This window comes from Doryrhamphus excisus, chromosome 23, assembly GCF_030265055.1.
Source record: "Doryrhamphus excisus isolate RoL2022-K1 chromosome 23, RoL_Dexc_1.0, whole genome shotgun sequence".
Classification (NCBI taxonomy): domain Eukaryota; kingdom Metazoa; phylum Chordata; class Actinopteri; order Syngnathiformes; family Syngnathidae; genus Doryrhamphus; species Doryrhamphus excisus.
The window spans coordinates 11434050-11455182 of NC_080488.1; the positions used below are offsets into that span (position 1 = coordinate 11434050).

At 41.6% G+C, this 21133-nt stretch overlaps 1 protein-coding gene across 6 annotated transcripts in view; it reads right to left on the reverse strand.

Annotated features, from left to right (window-relative positions):
• tenm1 (teneurin transmembrane protein 1) overlaps positions 1-21133 on the reverse strand; it is a 165114-nt gene that overhangs the window by 28543 nt on the left and 115438 nt on the right. For all 6 annotated transcript variants that reach the window (XM_058063859.1, XM_058063856.1, XM_058063855.1 and 3 more), the window contains 3 exons: positions 17520-17752; positions 2919-3073; positions 62-145 (listed from right to left, as the gene is read on the reverse strand). In XM_058063859.1, coding sequence (XP_057919842.1) covers positions 62-145; positions 2919-3073; positions 17520-17752 — 472 coding nt within the window. The remainder of the gene's footprint in view (positions 1-61; positions 146-2918; positions 3074-17519; positions 17753-21133) is intronic.

Here is a 21133-nt window from a genome sequence, read left to right on the forward strand (position 1 = left end):
GCAGGATGATGAATAAGAGCGATGTTCAAAATGAACGGGTCGGCTGCTTGTGTGTCTGTACCTGTAACACAATGTTGTTGTCCAAGATGTAGAGGGAGTTGTCCAAAGGGTTAATGGCCAAGTCGGTTGGCCACTCCAGACGTACCTGCACAAACACACACAATAAACACAGCCCATGTTTGCATATCTTTGCAGGAGAGCCTTCGCTGCGGCGGTGACCTCCAGGCGTCAGTCATAGGTGATAGGAATAATATCTGCTTCATAACGTACAATTAGCCCCCCTGGCCCTGCCCGCACATGCAAAGGTCAGCATCAGGCAGGGAGCCTTCCCCCTGTTTATTCAACAGTCACAACGGCTCGTTTCAGCACTGATCCAAATGTCAGCCAATAACCATGATCGCCGCCTTCTGAAATGGGCACCACGCTTGCTAACACCGTGGGGGTCAAAGACAGACAAACCTCCGAACCATCAACATCACCATCCTCTGCACACACACACAATAACACAAACCCAAACAGTGAGGTTTGTTTGTGGCAGTACGTTGGAGGGATGAGTGAGGTGATTGATGACTGTGGGGATGGATTAGTAAATAAATGGATCATGTTAAATTGCCACTGACATGTCCAATTATAGGATCTGTCAAATGAAAAAGAAGAAGGTTCAGTCTGAAATCCCATTTTAATAGGTAAAGAAATTAATCAAGCGGGGCTCATCTTGTCCTGAGACAAAAGAGGACATGCATCAGATCTCTGCCCGTGATACTGAACTCTGCAGTAATGGCAAGCAAACACCACCGCATTCTGGGGCTGGTCTGAAGAACAAACAAAACTCGGCGCGTTCACATCGCATCACAATGAAAAGTCGATTTCTGTTGAATTGATCAGAACTGACCAAAGAACAGAGGTGGTGTTTGACCCACGTTAGGTAATAAAACCTCAGGGTGGCCAGGCTATGCACTTTTAGAGTGTTACAGAAACTGTTATATGTGTGTGGTTCCCTTTTTGATAAGAATAAAATAAATACACAACAGAATAATACATATATAGTGGTTCGTCAGGCAAAAAATATGTATATTTAATCAATTTATACATATTCCTGGGCTAATTGAAGTATTATCAAGCATAAAAATGGGTCAATCAATTAAAACACAAATACAGTATAAGGCATTAAAAGGCATTACTGAAATGTAGTACTCTATACTGGTCACTAGGTGTCACTAATAACATCTGCACCAGACAGAACAAAGGCTTTTATTGTAGGTTTCAATTATTCTTATTACAATAATAATCATCATGGGCTGCACGGCGGTCGAGTGGTTAGCGCACAGACCTCACAGCTAATTGCGCCAATTGACCTAACATGGCTAGCTCACCTGGTAGCACTGTCAACCCTGATCACAAATATCACTGCTGGCAAGGAAAAAAAATCTGTATCGGGGTAATTTCAGTCAACATTTAATACATGCTTCCCACACTTACTGTGAAAGAAAATACACCTTCTCAACAAATACGGTAGGGACTGAGGTGATTAATTCACAGCAATTATAAGAAAATTCCACTTCAACCACAGCACAGCCTCGCTTCCCCTGTGATTTGTATTATGATTCCCAAAACAGTGTTTTCCTTCATACGTCTGTGCAACTTTGCACTAAAAGTTGCTGCCAGAAAAGTACTTTTTAGTTGGCATAAATTAGCCTGCTAGTGTTTGACAAGCCATGTAACTACAGAGGTTTTCATCAATACCGGTGCCAGTTGGAGGTCAGCGCAGTTTACAGAGCAAACACAGATGGAGGATGATGACGGTCAGATGTGCTGCAGAGGATGATGACTAACAAGAGGATTGCACAGGCCTCTTTAAAGACATGCAATGACGTCTCTGGAGATTCACCTGGCCTGGACATAGTCACACACAGAGTCATGCACATAGTCGGGCACTTGCATCGCAACGTGTGTATGTGTGTGTGTGTGCATGTGTGTGTTTGTTCAAGATTGCAAGGCTGCACTTCATCTATAATTCATCTGCTGCTCTAATAGGCCTGATATAAGTCAGCAGAGTGATCTGAAGGCTGGCTGATCAAATTAGTTGCCTTTGGTCTTCACCAGACACTCTGTCACACTCACACACATGCACACACACACACACACACACACACACCTTAATGAAGTCAGACTTTCTTTGGGGGAGGTTGAGCAATTTCAATTGGCACACAGTCACTGACTGCAGGAAATGAAAAGCAAAGAGCTGTTGTCTTTCTGATTCAAATCCTTTAATTGTTTGACACAAACTATAAAGCGTGTCCTAACTTTGCTTCTCATTCAAACAGCACACATGAGGATCAAACACTACCGTTGTGTTGAATTTAAACATGACAGCCATGCGGAAAAGGGGAAAAAAAAAGTAACATAGAAGATAAAAAGCCATAACCTACAAGAATAAAGTTGTCGTTTAAAAAAAAAAAAACAAATGAGCTTTGGCATGTATTCAGTGTGTGATATCATTTGTTACCGAGCTTTGACTATCAACCAAAAAGCTGATTTCAGTTTGTGTATTAGTACACAGACAGCGGCACCGATGGCACTTCCTGTTTGCACTTTGTCCCCTTATCACTGGAACACATATACAGAGTCTTACTTTCTATTATTACGTCTACTATAGTAGACTACTATATATATATAGGTGTTATTTCATGATGAGACGGCTGGAATAATGCTGATAGTATGGCAACGGACATGGGACACAATGACTTGTCAGACTACCAGATGGAGGAGAAGTGTACCAGACAACTCACCTGCTTTTTTTACCCCCCAAAAATTAACATTCTCAACATTTTCTGGTAATATAATGACTTTATTCTTGTAGTTTCATTTGAAAGGGGTCCTAATACTCCTCCGTACATGTCCCACCGTTAGCAGCTTACCTGGCTGATATCCATACGTGCATCACAGCTTAGGGGTTGCGTTGACATCAGTCCGTTGGAGCCAATCACAGTGGAGAGCAAACCTCTCTCGTTAATCTTCTGAATGGTGGTGCCATCAACAAAGTAGACGACACCCCTTTTATCCACTGCAATACCTGGGTGGGTGAGAAAGAGAGGGGAAATTAGCTTTGGAGATGACAGACGCAGCGAGGAGTGCGGATAAGAGAGCAAAAGGAAGAAAAAGGCGAGCGATGGAGAGGAGTGAGTGAGGCGAGGGGAGTGAAGTGAAGAGAGGACAGGACTTCGGAACGGCATTCAATTCAGTTAGACATTCAGCTCAGCTAGCGGCTGTCTTATCAAAGAGCCCTGCACAGCAGAAATGCAATTATATTTCCATCCCAGAGACCACTAAAGGGATTAGAACAATACAACTGCAGGAAGAGCTTATTTGTCACATTAGATGCAAGCAGCGTGCTGCTGTGAACTTTTGACATTTGACGCTTGCAAATGTACATTAGAAATGTTTCCCCCACGAAGCCTGCACACGTGTGCATCTCCCCTGCTTGTATTTGCACATCACCTATAAAAACACCGTGTGGTTGCTATGAGCTGCGTACACTTGAACTCTCCTTGCAGTGAGGCTCTGCAGCATGAAGCCAGCGAGAGAGGCAAGTCAAGGTATTAAAAGGTCAGGGCGGACTATGAATCATCTGTTATGGATGAGGAGCGACCTTCATCCCCATCTCATCTTCATACAGAAAATGGGCCCTTTGACTCAACTCCTCAGCAATATTCCACGACTCAACCCTCACCTCTCATTCTGCCCCGTCGCCGTGATTGCTTTCACTCAACAATGACAATCAGCCATATTTTAGAGTTCATCGCCGCCATCTCCAATGCATGCCACACTTTGCTGAACCGTTTAAAAATACATTTGCTTTATCATTAAGTTATGGTAAGTGTTTGTGAATATCCCTTCATCATACTTATGCGTATGTAAATTCAACAGAACAGAATTAAGGGGGCAAAACAATGATAATGTATCATACTAAATATGAACCCTTCTGTTCCTGCTGGAGACAACACCAGACGTGCGATAAAAGTCTGCAGTAAATTCACACTATTTCAACACTGCTTATTGATGGAATGGTAAAAAAAATGTCTGCCTGTAGTTGCTTACCAGGGACCCAGGGACACATGTCAGTACCCAGAGAAACAGCCCCAATGTTGGGCTCATATTGAGGTGATTCTCCACAGAGGGTGCTGCAACTTCAAGGAGCATAATGCATAGACGACAGTGACTTGTAGCTCTAACCAAATATAAAACTATACTGCAAACACATCGAATAAACAGTAAGTTTAGCTTCATAGCCCTGGCAGATGGTACTGCAGCACTGCAGGTATTTGTTATTGTCATTTATACAGTAGTACCTTATAAGTAATGAGTGTTTTTTAAATGTGTGAATGTAACAAAAGTGGAAGTGAGTGACAATCACGTCTTCAATCAAGGTAAATAAGATGTTTAATGCTAATTTATACCATTAATTCATCATTTATCTGCATTTTGAATTGTTTTCTGCATGTAAAAGTATTATAAAAAACATATCTGGTGTTTTTGGCTTACATTGTTCCTTACGGGAAAAAGGGATTTGGATAAGCGTACGTTTCCTCTGTTACCTTCTGGGACATTTAATGATGCTAATCAAGGTCCCAGTGGACTTGTTTTTTCCACTGTAGATATTCCATCAGTTCCTGCCAACTTAGTCTTATTCTTGTGTTGCTCAAGTCATCACAGACACACACACACAAAAAAGGAGTTTAATTATAAGACCCAATCTGATTACCTCGGCATTGTGAAAGCCCGGCATAGTACGATGCATGGTTTACGTCTACGTCTACGTCCTATTATCACGACACTTTTCTTTCCATCAATCTTTCCTGTTCAAACCTTGTCAGTGGTGATTATGCGGTGCTCACTTTCCCACAGAGCGGTGATAGAAATCATTTGTTCTTTTCCCTTGAGGTCTCATTCTCCTTGACAGACAATAGCATTCTAAACATTTCATTCAACACGTGCGCGCACAAACGCGTCCTCAAACCCGCAACCCTGGACCGACCATGTGGGTTATAAATTGTGCAGGTGGAGAGATGAGGTGGGCCGGGAGGGGCCAGGGTCAGTGTGTTTCCCTCAGAGGCCAGGAGGTGAACTGCAGCGCTCTCCCTGCTGGCCTCTTCATCTTCCCTCTGACACAGACATATTACACCACCCACTCGCCAGAAACACCCTTCCTGCTGGTAATAACCCACCCCCCCCCACCACCAAAAAAAGGCACCCTAACCCAATCTGCTTCCATACATGTCTTCTTCTCTACCTTTTTTTGTTGTCTTTTCTTTTTCTATCACTCCCAAGTGTATCAAATCAGTGGCCTTTGACTTTTCAATAATGTCTCGGTTCTGCTTTCCTTTTTTGGACCTTTTGTCCCTCTTTCTTTCTTTGCCATTTCTTTACCTGTCACCTGGCATTATGTCGGGAGACATCTGAACCCTGTGCAGCCTGAGCCTGCTCACGTCTACATTTCTGCACATTCTCCTCGCTGCATTGCCATCTTTTCATACGTTTGCTTTCACTTTCCTCATATACCCCTACCCTGCACTTCTGCCTAAAACTGGCCCTGATTTTAGAGCTCATAAATCCTGCACAAGGACATGACAAGGCAGCCAGGACTACCTCTCAATATCTCAGTACCTCCCTTCCTCCCTGCCTCTGTATATTATTCGTCTCCTTTCCCACATGGCATACAATAACCCCCCCCCCCCATGCCTTTGTGTGCAGCTTTTGATAAATTCACACACCGATCAACAATAAATACATAACCGTCAATGATTATTTGTCTGTGTCTGTAAAAGAGCCCGTGTGTCTGCTTTGCTGGCACGTTTATCATCAAAACCACCACAGATTAGCCCATACAGGGGGTGGGAAGTGGGGGTGGGGGGGTTCCTTCAGTTGAAGGTAAAGCTGTGTGAAAGGAATTCACAGCCCCTCCTTACAGCCCATGGATAATCACAAGACTTCAAAAGAGTTGCCATGTCTCCCTGGGCAGACCTGGCAGACCTGATGCTGATGTTTAGAGGCTGGCAGCAGAAATAATTGAAATGCATCTCAACTCAAGAGGGAGACGGACATTTGGCTAAAAATTGGAACTACGATCAAAGAGAAGCGGATTAGCATGAGTCACACTGACCTTGGTAAAACATCTCAGATTAAGGTGTGGATGTGGGGCCAATGACAAAGAGAGAGAGGTAAAGAGGCGAGAGGTGGTGATGAGACAAAAAGATGGGATGAGGAATGGCTTCAATTAAGCATTATGGGCAAATCACCCTCAATCCACACATTTCTTTTTTCAATGTCCTTGTGGAAAGAATATCAGTTGTAACGTTCCCCCGTGGCATTGCAATACAATCTAATCGGATGGATGCCATGGAGAGGGGCCTTGTGTTGATTACAGCTATTTGCAGTGAGGGGGCCATTGGGGATTATCAAGCAACCCAAATGAACGTGAAAGGTGAGATATGAGATGAAGGGAGAAGCACTAATTATAAAATATGATGTATATTATGTATATTACATTGCAGTAAACAGCCCTTCCGGCGTGCAGTGAAATAAAGATGTGTGTATGTGTGTGATGAATACCGACCGAGCTTTAAAAAACGAACAGGGTTAACGGTGACATCCCTGACGTTTGCCTTCAACTTTCAGTCTTTGCACGTTGACAGAAAAACAACAAACACAATACAAGAGCAATTCTGGAAATCATTTGTCAGCCTGTCAGCCATTGAAACAACCACCTATGTGCAAAATAATCACAAAGGAAACCTATTTAAAGGATGTAATAATGAAGGAGAAATACATTTATACCTGGAAACTTTCATCCAGCTGCCCTACATGCACACTTGAGCGCTACAGATGCACGGCGATCAATAGAACATATAAAAACACAATAAAACTTGTTATACGCTGCATGTTACATGGTCTGTATTCACCTGTGTTTTACAAAGTGAATGAAGCTTTAGTTTGGTATACGAAGTACACGCTATAGACCGCAAAGGGTACTCTGGTTTCCTCCCATAAAACATACATGTAATTGGCGACTCTGAATTGTCCATAGGTATGAATGTGAGTGTGAATGGTTGTTTGTCTATATGTGCCCTGTGATTGGCTGGCGACCAGTCCAGGGTGCGCCCTGCCTCTCGCCCAAAGTCAACTGAAAATAGATGCATGGGATGGGTAGGTCTGCATTGAAATAGAGGCTAAAATCTGCTTGGGCATAAACATCCAACATGCGACATACTAATGGAAACAGTGCAGCCAAAAGACTACATAGACTGTTGGGAATACTACAATGTCACCTGTAAATGTAAGTCGCAGCCATCAGAGAAGACTTAGCTGGCACTGGGCTGCACACCACTGATAAAATATAAGACGTACAACAAAAATGTCAAGTAATTATATCCACTATATACATAAAGCTGCTATGGGCAGGTCTTCATCTAGGCAGGTTCAAGACACACTATTAACACAAGGGTGGACCATTCCATCCCTTTCATGGAAATGTCTAATACACTGTATTTCATTTGTGTATGCCCATTCACTCATCCATGTCCATATGAGCCTTATTGTGCATTTATGTGTGATGTAGCACAGCAAACAAGTGAAATCATTCTTGAAGGATAGGAAACATACTGCATGTGCTGACTATAATGTGGCATAAAAACACATGCTAACTGTTGCCGTTATTCTATAAAGTGGCATTTAATTTACTGACGCGTTGACTTAATTCAATTCATGCAGCCTCTATGATGTCGAAGCCTTTGTTGTGTGACTACTGTACACTAAAGGCAGCATAAATATAAAATACAAATCCATTTGTGTCTTCAAATAATAAACATCTGAATAGATCCCATTTGCAACTTTACAATTACTTTGCGGTTCCAACATTTCACAACATTGTAAAACAGCAGGGGCTCAATATTTTTGCAGTGCCTCCACTGCACTAGTTCATCATTCAGCCCGCCCTCTCATATCCCTCGGCTCAGTGGGTATTAATTACATGGACTGACATATTATTACAGCATCTAAATGATGCTAGCTGTCGTTGATTATGCCCCACGGTGCCTCTGTACAAAGTGTGACTGACAAGTGAATTCAGAAACATGGTCACTTTCACCACTGGACTCATGTGAGTGACCATATTTAAAGAAGAAAACGTATTAGTGATTGGTATCAGAGGTGGATTATCCTCCATACAGCCATTTTCTATGCCTCTTTTCCTCACTAGAGTTGTGGTGGAAACACACAAGCACCAGACTTGATCACCGAAACAACAGGCGTTTACTGCAGGTATGAATAAAACAAACCCTGGACACCTTCGGTGTCACTTCCTGTCCTCCCCACATCCAAAACACATTCATTGCAACACACGAGCACAAGTTGAATTTGTCTTAAATGGTTTATTTTCCCTGAGTATGTCTACTATATTAGGTAATACAAGCGTAAAGATGACTATAGGGGTGTTACTTCACATCTAGAGGACTCTAATACTGTCAAATTTTATAAATTAATGAAAATTATATCGAACAAATTCTATATGAAGAAGGGATTAGGTCATGTCGGCGGTTCCAATTCCAATACGAATACATTTTACTTGGTCATTTTTCAAGATCATCATTCAAATTTTAGTTTTTTTGTTGAGCTGTCGTGTTGTAGTGGTTAGCGTTTTGGACTTCGGAGAAGCATAAGCAGCATATGCATAAGCCATAAATTAACCATATCATATCACGGTTCAAAGCATGTTAAAAAAGTAGTGGCTTATAGTCTGGAATTTATGGTATAAGTAGGAGTGCCACAAGATCATCAAATGGGTTTTCTCGTTGAAAAAAAAAATGTCAAGTGGGCATAAAGGCTGGCACAATAATACATAAATTAACTAATCACACGATAAATGATATCATATTCAGTCAACAGCAAATATTCATTCTACCTCCTGGAGGGTAGTTTATATAGTATTCTATGCATGTAAGAGTACATGTTTAATTTATACTGTACATACAATGCCAGCAGGAGCAACTCAGTTGCGGTACAAAGTAGAGAACTATCATATACACATTTACAAACCGCAGAACAATTGTTGCTGCTAATGGCTCTTAATTATCCTAGTCAAACATTTATCACCAATCAATATACGTTCACCATAAACAAGGATGGGTGTGTATGTCTGGTGGGTCTATGGAGAGCACAAATAATTCATGCTTCTTCTCATTAATTATTCATCAAAGCTCCTCAGAACAGACACTGCCTTCGTAATTAAGTCTGAATCAAACACTGTGACTCATCTAATTATTAACCACTATTAGTTTGTTGACATATTAACCCGTATTAATCAATTATTGACGGTTGCCATTTTTTTAATGAGTCTTTATCGAAGACACGTGTACAGCAAGGCTGGAGGTGGAAGGGGATTTGCCGTTAATGCAAGGAATCTTTGTGTATTCATTCATTCATTTTCTATCTTATCCTCACGAGGGTTGCAGGGGTGCTGGAGCCTATCCCAGCTGTCTTTGCGACAATTAACCTAGCATGTTTTTGGAATGTGGGAGGAAGCCGGAGTCCCCGGGGAGAACATGCAAACTCCACACAGAGGTGGCTGAGGGTGGAATTGAACTCTGGTCTTCTAGCTGTGAGGCCTGCACGCTAACCACTCACCACCGCGCATCCGCATATGTGTGTATATAATGCAATAATTCCTTTCTTTCATAATGGTATTAATAAAAAAACGATGCAGCGATCACACAGGCAGCACCGAAACTCAATTATAAAAGCAATCGAAATGCTTTGGACTATAGAAAGCTCCGTGAAAAGATGAGGGGCTTGGATCAGTGCAGAGCGTCTGCAGATTATGTCACACTGTGTGGAACATCAAACAAACACACGGAGGTCTCACAAAGGAGCCTCTTTACCAAACACACCATCATCACAACAACTAAGCGATGCTCCGCAACAGCAGAGGAGAGGAAATGATCAGAATGGAAGAAAGTAAAATAGTGAAATAAAAACGGAAGAAATAGCTTTTTCCTCAAACACAGCTTTTCCACACAGTTGACTTTGAGGCTATTTCATAGTTAGTTTCCACATTTTGATGGTCAAAGTGCTCCTTCAGATATAGCCGGTGGGTTCTGCGGGTGATAATGGCACCCAAGTGACATTCACTGTCTCTTTCAAGCCATTTATGTAACAGCATCTGACCTCAATACAAAGTTACATCCACTCTCCTCCTTCCACTGCTCACACAGGTTCAATTTCAACTTCCACACACACCTTGTCTACCGTCGTCACTCTGCTTATTCATCTTTCTGTCAGTGTGTTTAAAGAATCAAGATAGCTTTTGACCTGCGTGGCACGGGTTCACTATCGTCCTCCTCAGAACATCATCCCCCCCAGCATGTGTTTGTTCTGGGAACCCACCTAAAAATGTAATTTATTTCCCAGCACACTGGCAGAGCTCCACTCCCCCTGTCAGTTTGCCAGGCTCCCAATGGGGGCTGACAGGCCAGCTGCCAGCAGTGGCCATCACAAATAGTTAAAGGGACACATGTGTCACATTCCCCATGATCATGCTGACATTGTCAAACTGACGTCCCTTTAACAAGACTCCCCTAACTAACTCTACGTCCCACCTGGGGGAGGAGCGGAGTTGAGTCCAGGGGCCAAAAAGCTGCAGAATGTCAGTCACAAAAAGTGGAAGCACAGCACGCGGTGCCGACGTAACACGTTTGATGCCACTGACTCAGGCTCTGGCCTCCAGCCTGCATCTTTTATTGACTCTGGGCTTCATTAGACATACAGTGTGCTTTAGTAATCTCTTACCGCCTGACTCCGCCTACTGATGAAGTAGCTGTCAGTCCGGATTGAAATCTTCTTAATGGTACTTGAATAACAGCAATATGTGACTGGGATAGGCTCCAGGATACCCCGTGACCCTAATGAGGATAAACGACATTTATTTATATTATTTAATTGTGTTGAAAAACTAATTATAGTTACCACGCAGGCCTCACGGCCAGGAGACGCGAGTTCAAATCCACCCTCGGCCATCTCTGTGTGGAGTTTACATGTTCTCCCCGTGCATGCGTGGGTTTTCTCCGGGTACTCCGGTTTCCTCCCACATTCCAAAAACATGCTAGGTTAATTGGCCACTCCAAATTGTCCATAGGTATGAATGTGAGTGTGAATGGTTGTTTGTCTATATGTGCCCTGTGATTGGCTGGCCACCAGTCCAGGGTGTACCCCGCCTCTCGCCCGAAGACAGCTGGGATAGGCTCCAGGATAAGCGGAGAAAATGAATGAATGAATGTGGAAAATACTTAAAAATGCATATAAGTTAGCTCATTATGAATGCATTAACTTTGACAGAGCTAATTTTAGTTCATTTAGTTAGTTAATTTAGCCATTCGTATTCTCGAAAATGCTTAATTTAGGCCAAGAATAAGTACGACGACTGCGTGAGGAATCCACACTACATTAGGCGCCATTCGGTTACTATGGCGCGCATTAGCGAGAGAAATGGGAATTGACTTACTGCCACCTTGACATGCTTTTCCACGGTCAAACGCCGTGTGGGTTTTTGACTTTTTATTTCATCGATAAGAAAAGCATTGCAGACTTGTGGCCTGTTAGTGTCAGTTAGCAAAGAACAAGGACACCACCTTTCTCCAAACATATAATGCTGTCCTTCCATTCCTTCCTATAAAGATTCAATCTGCAATTTTTCAATTTTTGTACGGACATTATCATGTTCAGTCACTGGAACTTGACTCATATCACAAAGCGAAGGATCTCCTTGACTGTCTTACATCCAACACGTCACATGTCCATCGCTCGTGGTCATTTGGGAATTCCCAACACATACTCTAAAGTGAAAGTACATGCATTATTCACAAAAACTCACTTGCACATGGATCACAATGCACTACGCTTAAAAAGGCATATCAGTGTTTTACGGTAGTGAGTGAATAGCTTTAAGATTCTGCCAGTTCTGTCAGAAACGCTCACATCATCCAGTGCACATTCTTTAGCCAAGACAAATTCAGCAGTAAATACACAAACACAATGCGGACCGCATCCCGACAATTCCTTTTCCTGTCATGTGAAAACTGTACACCGACTTGACAGGTCCTCAATGTACCTGTGTGCAGTGGGCTTTGCCGGATGCTCTTTGCTTGGCCCTCTGGATTTGCCACTGGCAGATATATTCTTGGCATTAGTTTTGCGAGAACTAGTCTCGGGCAATATTTCTTGTTGTGGCTGCTCAGTGATGCATGTATGTAGAAGAAAACAACACCCTTTCTCTAATTATCATGGAAAAACGGCTGCGGCATAGAAATAGTATGACCTAATGGTGTTTCACTGTTTTGTATTATCAGAAAGTATGCCGCTGTTTGCCGTAACTGTGTGATTAATTCATGCGTGCATCATTAATGCAGGAATGTCCAGGGGCAATGACGAAAGCTCGGTCAATGTGAAATGAAACACAAGAGGCAGTTGTTAAAAAATTATGCACACATATGCACAAGCTTACACACAAAGCAAATCTCGGAGCTACAAAACACAGTTGGCCTTATCGGATGCGCTTGTTTTGGAAGGCAACGCTCCGTTGAAAGCAACAGCAACAAAGATAGTTGACCCTCGGAAGGCTGCCACAGGGCCAAATTTAATATTCAAATGAGATGCTGGGCTGCAGCACGCTGCACAATTTCAACATAATCCACTGACTTCTCTCTCTCTATATATATACTTTTTCATTCTCTATAGACTTCATATTATTTTTATTCTTGATTGCATTCAATCTCCCTCTCTTTTCTCTCCTTTCACTCTTATTAATCGAATCCACTCACCCGCTCTGTCTCTCTGTCTGTTGTGCGAGACCATCCGTGTACTAAAGTCTATGGGAGGTAGAATAACAATGACATCAGCATTAGCAAGTTATAATAGCAAGCAGCTGCCATAGAGTCAACATAGCCATCGGGGTTGTTATAGCTTTACTGCAGTGACCCACAAATACATTTGGGAAAGTGGCAGATTTGGGAAATATAGGCTGAAATGATTTGTGTGGTATTTAGACGAGCCTGTGGGAATATTGCCGCTCTTTGTGCACGAGCACACCGGCATTTGAGAGTGGTCTGTGGCCCAGCCTTGCAGACGGGATTTAAGGTTTGATCCAGATAATGTGTGTGTTTATTCATTCGGCAAAGCTGCTTATATCGCAACCTCCCGCCAAGGTAGCACGAAGCACGAAGACCGGTGGCTCAGGTCTGGGGTTGACCAAAAATGCACCATGTGAAGCATATTTATCCCAAGCTGTGTTTCTTCTTCCTGTTTTAAAAATGCATCCCATAGCTCTTCAACTTGCTAATAACCATGACTACTTCTTTTAGTGCTGTGGCCTTGCAGTTGTAACTCTGGTGGGGATCCGAGCAGCTCCAGAGCGGACTGATATGGTGTCTGTTGCATAGTGTGGGTTTGTTTGTTTGAAGAAAATAACATATAAAGAAGACAGAAAGCAAAAGAGGAGAAAAAAGGTCGATGCGGCAAGAGGGACAATGTGGAGGGAGAGTGTCAGCTTCAGATAAGGGCATTAGTCTGCCCCCTGTGGGTCAGCAAGAGCGACTTACACTGCGTTTGCACAACCATGCAAACGCACAAACATGGATAGCATCCTCTGTGGACGCCTGCTTTGTCTTCCTCCTGGATATTTACAAACATTAACAATTAAACTCACAATTGTTAGGCAACAGTTACAGTTTTCTTTAGCTCAAATGCACACATGTCGACAACGGACAGGACAGTGTCCGTCTTCCGTCTACGTTTATTCCACCAGAATAAACTGGGCAAACTACAGGGATAATAAAAAAGGGACACCTTGTTGGCCGACCTGATTTGTCTTCACCCATACCCGGTTTCTGTGTGCATGGAAGGCTGAAACGATAAAATACTTTTTACATTCCGACATGAAAAACATGGCCTCTTGGTCTGCTTGTCTTGTACTCATCAAGGAGTGGATGATATCTTTCCCACTTGACCAAGCCAAATATTGGAGGTATCACAAGTGTCTACATAGCCTAAGGGAACTAACAGGTCAATTCACTGAATAATTGAAATATGCGCCCTAGTTATTTTGTTCGTACACTATAGTCTACATATGAACAACAGATGTGCTTCATTTTACATGCACACAACTGCTATTCAGAAGTGAAAACGTGCAAACAATGTGGGCCAAGGCTGTTGCGTCTTGAGGGACTTTTGTCTCTTTCAAGTCAGACATGGGATCCATCCTAAATGGAACGAGGCCTTTTATTTGCCAAGCTAATTGACAGCGGAGGCGCATGCGGAGCCAAGTCTAAACAATGCTCCAGATCTTGTATTCATAAGTGAGTGCTTGAAGGACACAATGTAATCCCTGCGTTTTACGCTATAAACTCGCACAGAGCAGCGTGCTCAATAGGGCAGCGGAATTGTTGGCTAAATCCAAATTATGGATTATCCTAACGACTGTTTGCCATGTTGCAAGCGTGTCACAGCAGTCTTTGTGCAGCTATGTCAACACGTAAGAACACAGATGATCTGCTGATGGCACAGGGAGAGAAATGCAATAAAAAAAAAGCGAGGAAAGCTGTAATTATGAGCGACATGAGACAAGATCGATGTCGCAGCATCTTCAAAAAAGAAACGGACATATATTTCCCTGTGAAGCCCAACACTCATTACCATTGGTAAGAGGCTGCAGGAAAGAGGCGGGGCGTGGGCTCTGGCAGATGGATGACTGGGTACCAGGGGGCTCCAGGCATGAACCTCCAGAGCCTTTCTAAGCTGGTTAGTCAGAGTGAAATGGCCACAGAAGACTCTGTGAAGCGCAACGAGTCAAAGAGTATAAAATACCTGACCATGAGTGAACAGGAGGAGTCTGGGGAGGCAATTTTCTATCGCCGTGTAAAGGAATGGATACAGAATGTTCTGCAGCATAACAGGGACATTTAATGAGTATAATAGGCTCCAGATCAGCTGTCAAATTACAGAAAGGATCAGCTTTTATCCCAACGCATCGTTCCTTCTATAGTTGTAGAAAGTTGCCAGATTTTAAAATTCCAACTTCAGCTCTGAAATTCTGAACTGCACTTTTGACAACGGGTGACATTTGAAGTACCGGCACACTTTGTTTATTGTGCGTCACACTGACTGTCTCCAAGTCTGCCTCCGAGTGTCACTCTGCATTGCATGCACCGGCTCAGCGTGAGTGACAGAGGAGACCATGCAAGATGATGGGTGACAGGGCCGTGCCTCACTCTTCAGTGCCATATGGGGACTAAAAGGTGGCCAGGTGTGTGGATACGACTGGGGAGGCCAGTGATTATTTCTTCCTGGCAGCCAGTGCAAGTCCAAGTCCGGCTCCTCCTAGAGTATGATAGCTACTAGATAATGACCTGATTATGATTGTGTTGCCTCTGACAATACCTGCCTGCTAAAGCAGTTCCATCTTGCGACAAAATGAGGAAACCTGTGCTTATGCCAACTCGGAATTAGACCAGTCACAAGAAGAGTCACACTTCCATCAGTTGTGTTGGGCTTCATTTCTGCAATAGATATGCATTAGCCTAAATTAAGCAAAGGAGCGTACAGGATTGTATTATTAAACAGTTATTTGACTAGATATTCCATTCCCTTTCCTACGGTGTCAGCAATTTCAATTTCATTAACAGAAAATGTTCCTGCGTTCGTCATGAGGGTTGTTCGAGCGCCCCGTTTTTTATTAAGTGCTTAAAATCCCTAGTTGGCAACTTATTTCTCTTGTTCCCTCCCAGTATTCGTCATACTCGTGAGAGTGTTGAGCGCGTCGGATTGTGCAGATTTTTCTTTCACTTTAAATACATACATTAGTCACATGGGGCGTTTGATCACATGCGATCTGTATCAGTATCTGTACTCGGTTTAACATGAAATTGATTGGGTTTAAATCTGTACATTATTTTAAGTCCGGAATGAAAAGCTGCTATATTTATTGTTTATTATTCAGCTACGTGTGTACTGTGAATGCGTGTAAACGATCCGTCAGAGTACCGAGTTCAGTACTACATATATCTACCAGTCAAACCAGCCAAATAAAGCAGACGTAAAAAAAACAAAAACAAAACACCGTCAGTGACTGATGCACAATCGTGCTCGCTGTCTTGTGTAATGCACCGTGTAAGTTTTGAAACAAGTTTAAGATTGCAACGTGCATACTGAAACGTATTGAGAGGGGTGGAATATCTTAGCAATCTTATGTATATATAATGTAGCATGATGCTGAATTTGGTGATGCAGCTCTTGTGCCACATAACATAATTAGCACACAAATAGATAATGATGAGCTGTACCCGTTTCATACTAGTATCCTGCAAAAATGCATTATCCGTAATGGATACTCGTATATAACAAGTATCCGGCTCATCTCTAGTGTGGCATGAAGGAAATGTTTTGTATATATTTTCATAATGATTGAATCAATCATTGCCAATGTTATGCCAATGCTGTCTGTTATGTTATTTATTTTAATAGTATTGTTCAGCATAGATATTTTTTGGTGGTTTGGAATTAAATGTGTAGAAGTTTTACATTTTTTCATATATCTTATTGTATTATTTTATATTTTATGTTAAGTCTGTTGAGCAGGACTTTTTGATATAGTATTTTTACAAGTACTGGAAACATTTAAACGTTCAAACAGGATAGGTTCAAGCACAATGGTTTATTTCCCCTGCCAAGTAACTGGTTTAAATGCTACTGGATTTGGCATCGTTCGATTCTGGCTACCAACCACACCGGTAAGGTGACTGAACGCACCGGTTGATAATTCTCCATACAAACACAGGAAGCACGCTATCTTTTTTTTTTTCCTTCTTGTAACAAAAAAGCCCCCATGCTAAAAAGACACACAATCCAACATGCGCTCCCTTTGTTGTCCTTTGTTTACGATGAATGATCGCTGCAACCACGTTAGCTCAAGTCAACAGGACATGAAGATGTCGGGGATATGAACGGATTCTTTTGGCAGCACACGATATGGTCTTTAAACCAGTTATGCATGATAGTGTACAGATGAGAGCTACCATTAAATAAACAAGAAATAGATTCAATACTGTAAAGACTGCGTGGTGTCATCAAACCACTCATCCATTACATTAATACTTCATTTTACAGTCAAGAGAATGACATCACAGTATATGCAAATCAAATATACTGAATAATTATATTTTGTTGGTGCTAGCAATACCAATTATCTTAATAAAATATTAGAAATTAATTATTCAAAATGTAATTCAGTGAGAGAATACACAACCATGCTGTTAATGATGTACAGTATTGCCTCAATGCTGCAATGATATTATTAAGGAATATGAAACAGCTGCAGTTACAGATTTTTTTGTTCATAAAGTACAGAATCCAGAACAACTACGGTTCTTCAGTGGGTGGTATTAGCCAGAACATTCACAGTGACACATTGATGACCTTACCTCGTGGGTTATTAAGTGCAGCTTCGGTGGCTTTCCTGCCCTCTCCACAGTGGCTCTGGTCAAAGGGGAGACACTGCTCCCCCGTCCCGGCGACCACCTCCAGGTTGCGAGATGGATCTTTGGGCTGACCAAGATTTCTCACTCGGTACACTCGGCGACTGCTGGTGTCCGACACATAAAGAACTTCCCCCATCGGGTCCATGGCTAGGTAGTATTTATGGGCTGGGCTGGTGCTATTGAGGAAAAACCAGAAGAGAGAAAAGTTTCAACATTTTTGCCGATTATGGCACAGATTACTTAAGTATATTCAATATTTGATTTTCTATGTGCCATTCCAATTCTAATCTGCCCAAGACCTGCAGATTTAGGACTGTCACTAACTTTAGAAATGGGCTGTTTCTTTAAACGATCAGATTCACCAACACTGGTTTTAGTGATACCTTATTATATTGCACATCCACTCTGGCTCATTAATCAATACATGGCGACATCAGCTGGACTTAAAGCATCAAGATATTTTCAGTCTGTGCGCATATATTATGCATCAATCTATAAGGCAATTTATTTAAAAATGTACAAAAACAAGTCAATGTCAAGGTCAATGACAAGTAAGTGTGCATTCCTTTGTCAGCTATCTCCACACTGCAGCTTTCCCTCGTCTTAGACATAATTAACAATGTGCTAATTTTCCTATTGCATTTGAATTCACGTCATAATCAAGTACCTGAGTCCATGGAGCATTACTAAGGACAACAGTAATGTCATACATACTGCAGAGAAATACCCTTGAGTTAATGTCATGCCTTACTGCTCTATAATTCAGTGGTCGATGAGTTGGGCTCATTTTAGTGTTCCACCCAGCCATGATATGGACCTAATAAGATCTAAAATTGCTTACAATCGGAGGAGTGAGGATGTTCTGCATTCATCAAGCTGCTCCAACAGTACATTTATCAGTATGAATGCTTGGATAAAGTAAAGGGAGTAGTGATGAATTGGTTGATATCGCCCTAAATCTTTACTGTTCTACATTTGGGGGGGATTGGTCTACTTGTGTATTTATGGGCAAATGTGGCATAGGTAGACATTATACATTATGAAGAGTTATTCACGTGAGTCGTATTCCAGATATGCATCCTGAATAATGTATATTGAATGTAATAACTGTAAACATGTAGAGGTCTCAAACCCATGAGTCATAAGGATGCACATATTGGAAGTCTATTGTTACAGAAAAGCATCTGGAAGAACAGAATGCGGTATGGAAGCACCGTGTCTGCTTTGGAAAAAGACTTAGCACACATGCGGACACTTCTGCTTCACACTTTATTTAGTGTCGCTAGTGCAAACAGTGTGGGCTTAAATATACAGTAGAAGTACAGTGACGAGAGCTTGTTTATCAAGTTATTGTATTATTTTTCTCACTTTTAACCTCAGGGACCTCCAGGGGAGTCCATGTAACAATGCTTGGACATATTAATTGAATGCCCCTGATCTAATCAAAACCGGTCTTGATACAGAACTGGACATACTCAGTTCTCACAGTTAAATAGTGCAACACAGCCCATGCTGCTGTCAGTCATTGAGTCCATTAAGTGCATAACAGTTTATGGAGCTCTTGCACATGCATAATTCAAACTTGATCCAAGGAGAGTTTTTCGGCGAGTTTCAAAGTGTGTCACTGCTCTGTGCGGCATAAAATATTTGTCGGGGCTCTTAAAGTTTCAGCAGGCCTTTCACGGTGCACAGAGCAGATTACAAATCTCTTCACTTGGCTTTTTCTCAATTAGATGCTCATCTCGACAGGTATTCATCCAGTGAAAAGGAAATGAACACAAATAACAACCATAGCAGGGACAATTTAACCGTAGCCTCCTCTCTTCTTTTCCCATGTAATAAAGAACTGTGATCAGAGTTGATAGACTGGGTGATCTCGACTGTTTGGGGTTCTCAGATAATATTGCAGAGGACTTCTTCCTCATGTGTGTTCCACTTGAAGGCAAAGAGAATGTTTTTTACCGTACGAACATCCCCTCTTGCTGATAGGCCCTTTACAGGCAAGAATATGAAGAGAGAAAAGCTTTGAAAGCTGAATATGGATGAATATTTAATGCACTGACTTGGGAGAACAATAGTATAGAATAAAAAAAGAAACATGCTGCTAACTGTAAAAAGGCGCCATGGAAACAGGAAATAAAGGCGCAACCCCCAGGGTGAGGAAAAGGGTATCTTAAGCTACTCCTGACGAATCTAGTCCGTAGGACTTGTGGTTTTTCAAAGTTGTCTTTCTTTTTTGGGTCTGACACTTGCCTTTCAACCACTTGTCATGTGATCTGACGGCCTGGCTCACTGACATCATATGTGAATTTCAAGCGGGAGTCGGGTGTCGTTGTACCTGTATCAAACTTTTCTAATTAAAATCAACTCATTCAAACATTTTATTTAGATGTAATCAACTCTGCAGTTCCGTGCTTTTTTTTTCTTCCACGAGTTAGATTTGTTTAATTAGATTGCGTTCTTATTGGGTAAAATTAGCAGAGCAACACTGCAGTGTTCCATGTATGTGTGTATACGCAGTACAACTCATCTGTACAAAACAATTGGACCACAAGGTCATTAACCCCTTCCAAAAGGTCAGATGAATAAAAAAGCAATTTTCTTTGGAAATAATTGAAATTATTCCATAAGAATCACACTTATACACGGTCATTAACTCCTTCCAATAGGTCAGACAAAAACAAAAAAAGCAATTATTCCATAGGCAATCATGGATATTCAATGAATCAGTTCCAACAAATATATTTAACAGAGAATAAGGATAGTTTTACATGCAGAAAATAATGCAAAATGCATGTAAATGATGAATTAAATAGATACATTAATGTATACAGTGGCACCTTGATTAGCATCGTTAGTCACCACGTATTTATAGCATGCATTAAACCATTCTAAATGCCTACATGGTACATATTTTTAATAAACTGTTCAGAAAAGCAAGAAAAGGAGCAGTCAGGACATATCAGCTCTGTGTCTTGTAAACTTAATCCCTAGAATTATTTAATTGACGACATGATGTTTGTTATAATTAATATGGATTGAATACATTATATTATCATAAATGACTAATGATATCCATCAGCGTCATGTACAGCAACACACAGAGTGATGTTTACATGCAATGTTGGATCAATCTTTATTGGCTTCCATTGCATGTTTATTTATAACATATGATTTCACTTCACCTTATTGGCTTGTGTTTTTATAGGTCCAATACTTCTACAACTTCTCAGCCACATTTTGTGCGTATGCAAGCTTTATTGATAAGACTGCTGGTCATTTTCTATAAAGTTTATCCCTAAAACTTCCTTCCTTTAAATAAACATTCCTACTGTAATATATGCCACCTTCATATTTCCCTACAATTTCTTTCTTGAACTTAATAGTATTTCTCGCCTTCTTTATCAAAGTGTGGGCACTTGCAATTTTCTTTAGCGTCATGGTACTGCAAAAGCATACAGAAAGGCACAGACAATAGTGACACACGAACCCATACAGAAATCCTATGAGAGCCATCTAATGTTCTTCCGATATGGTGTCGAATGCTCACACCGCTA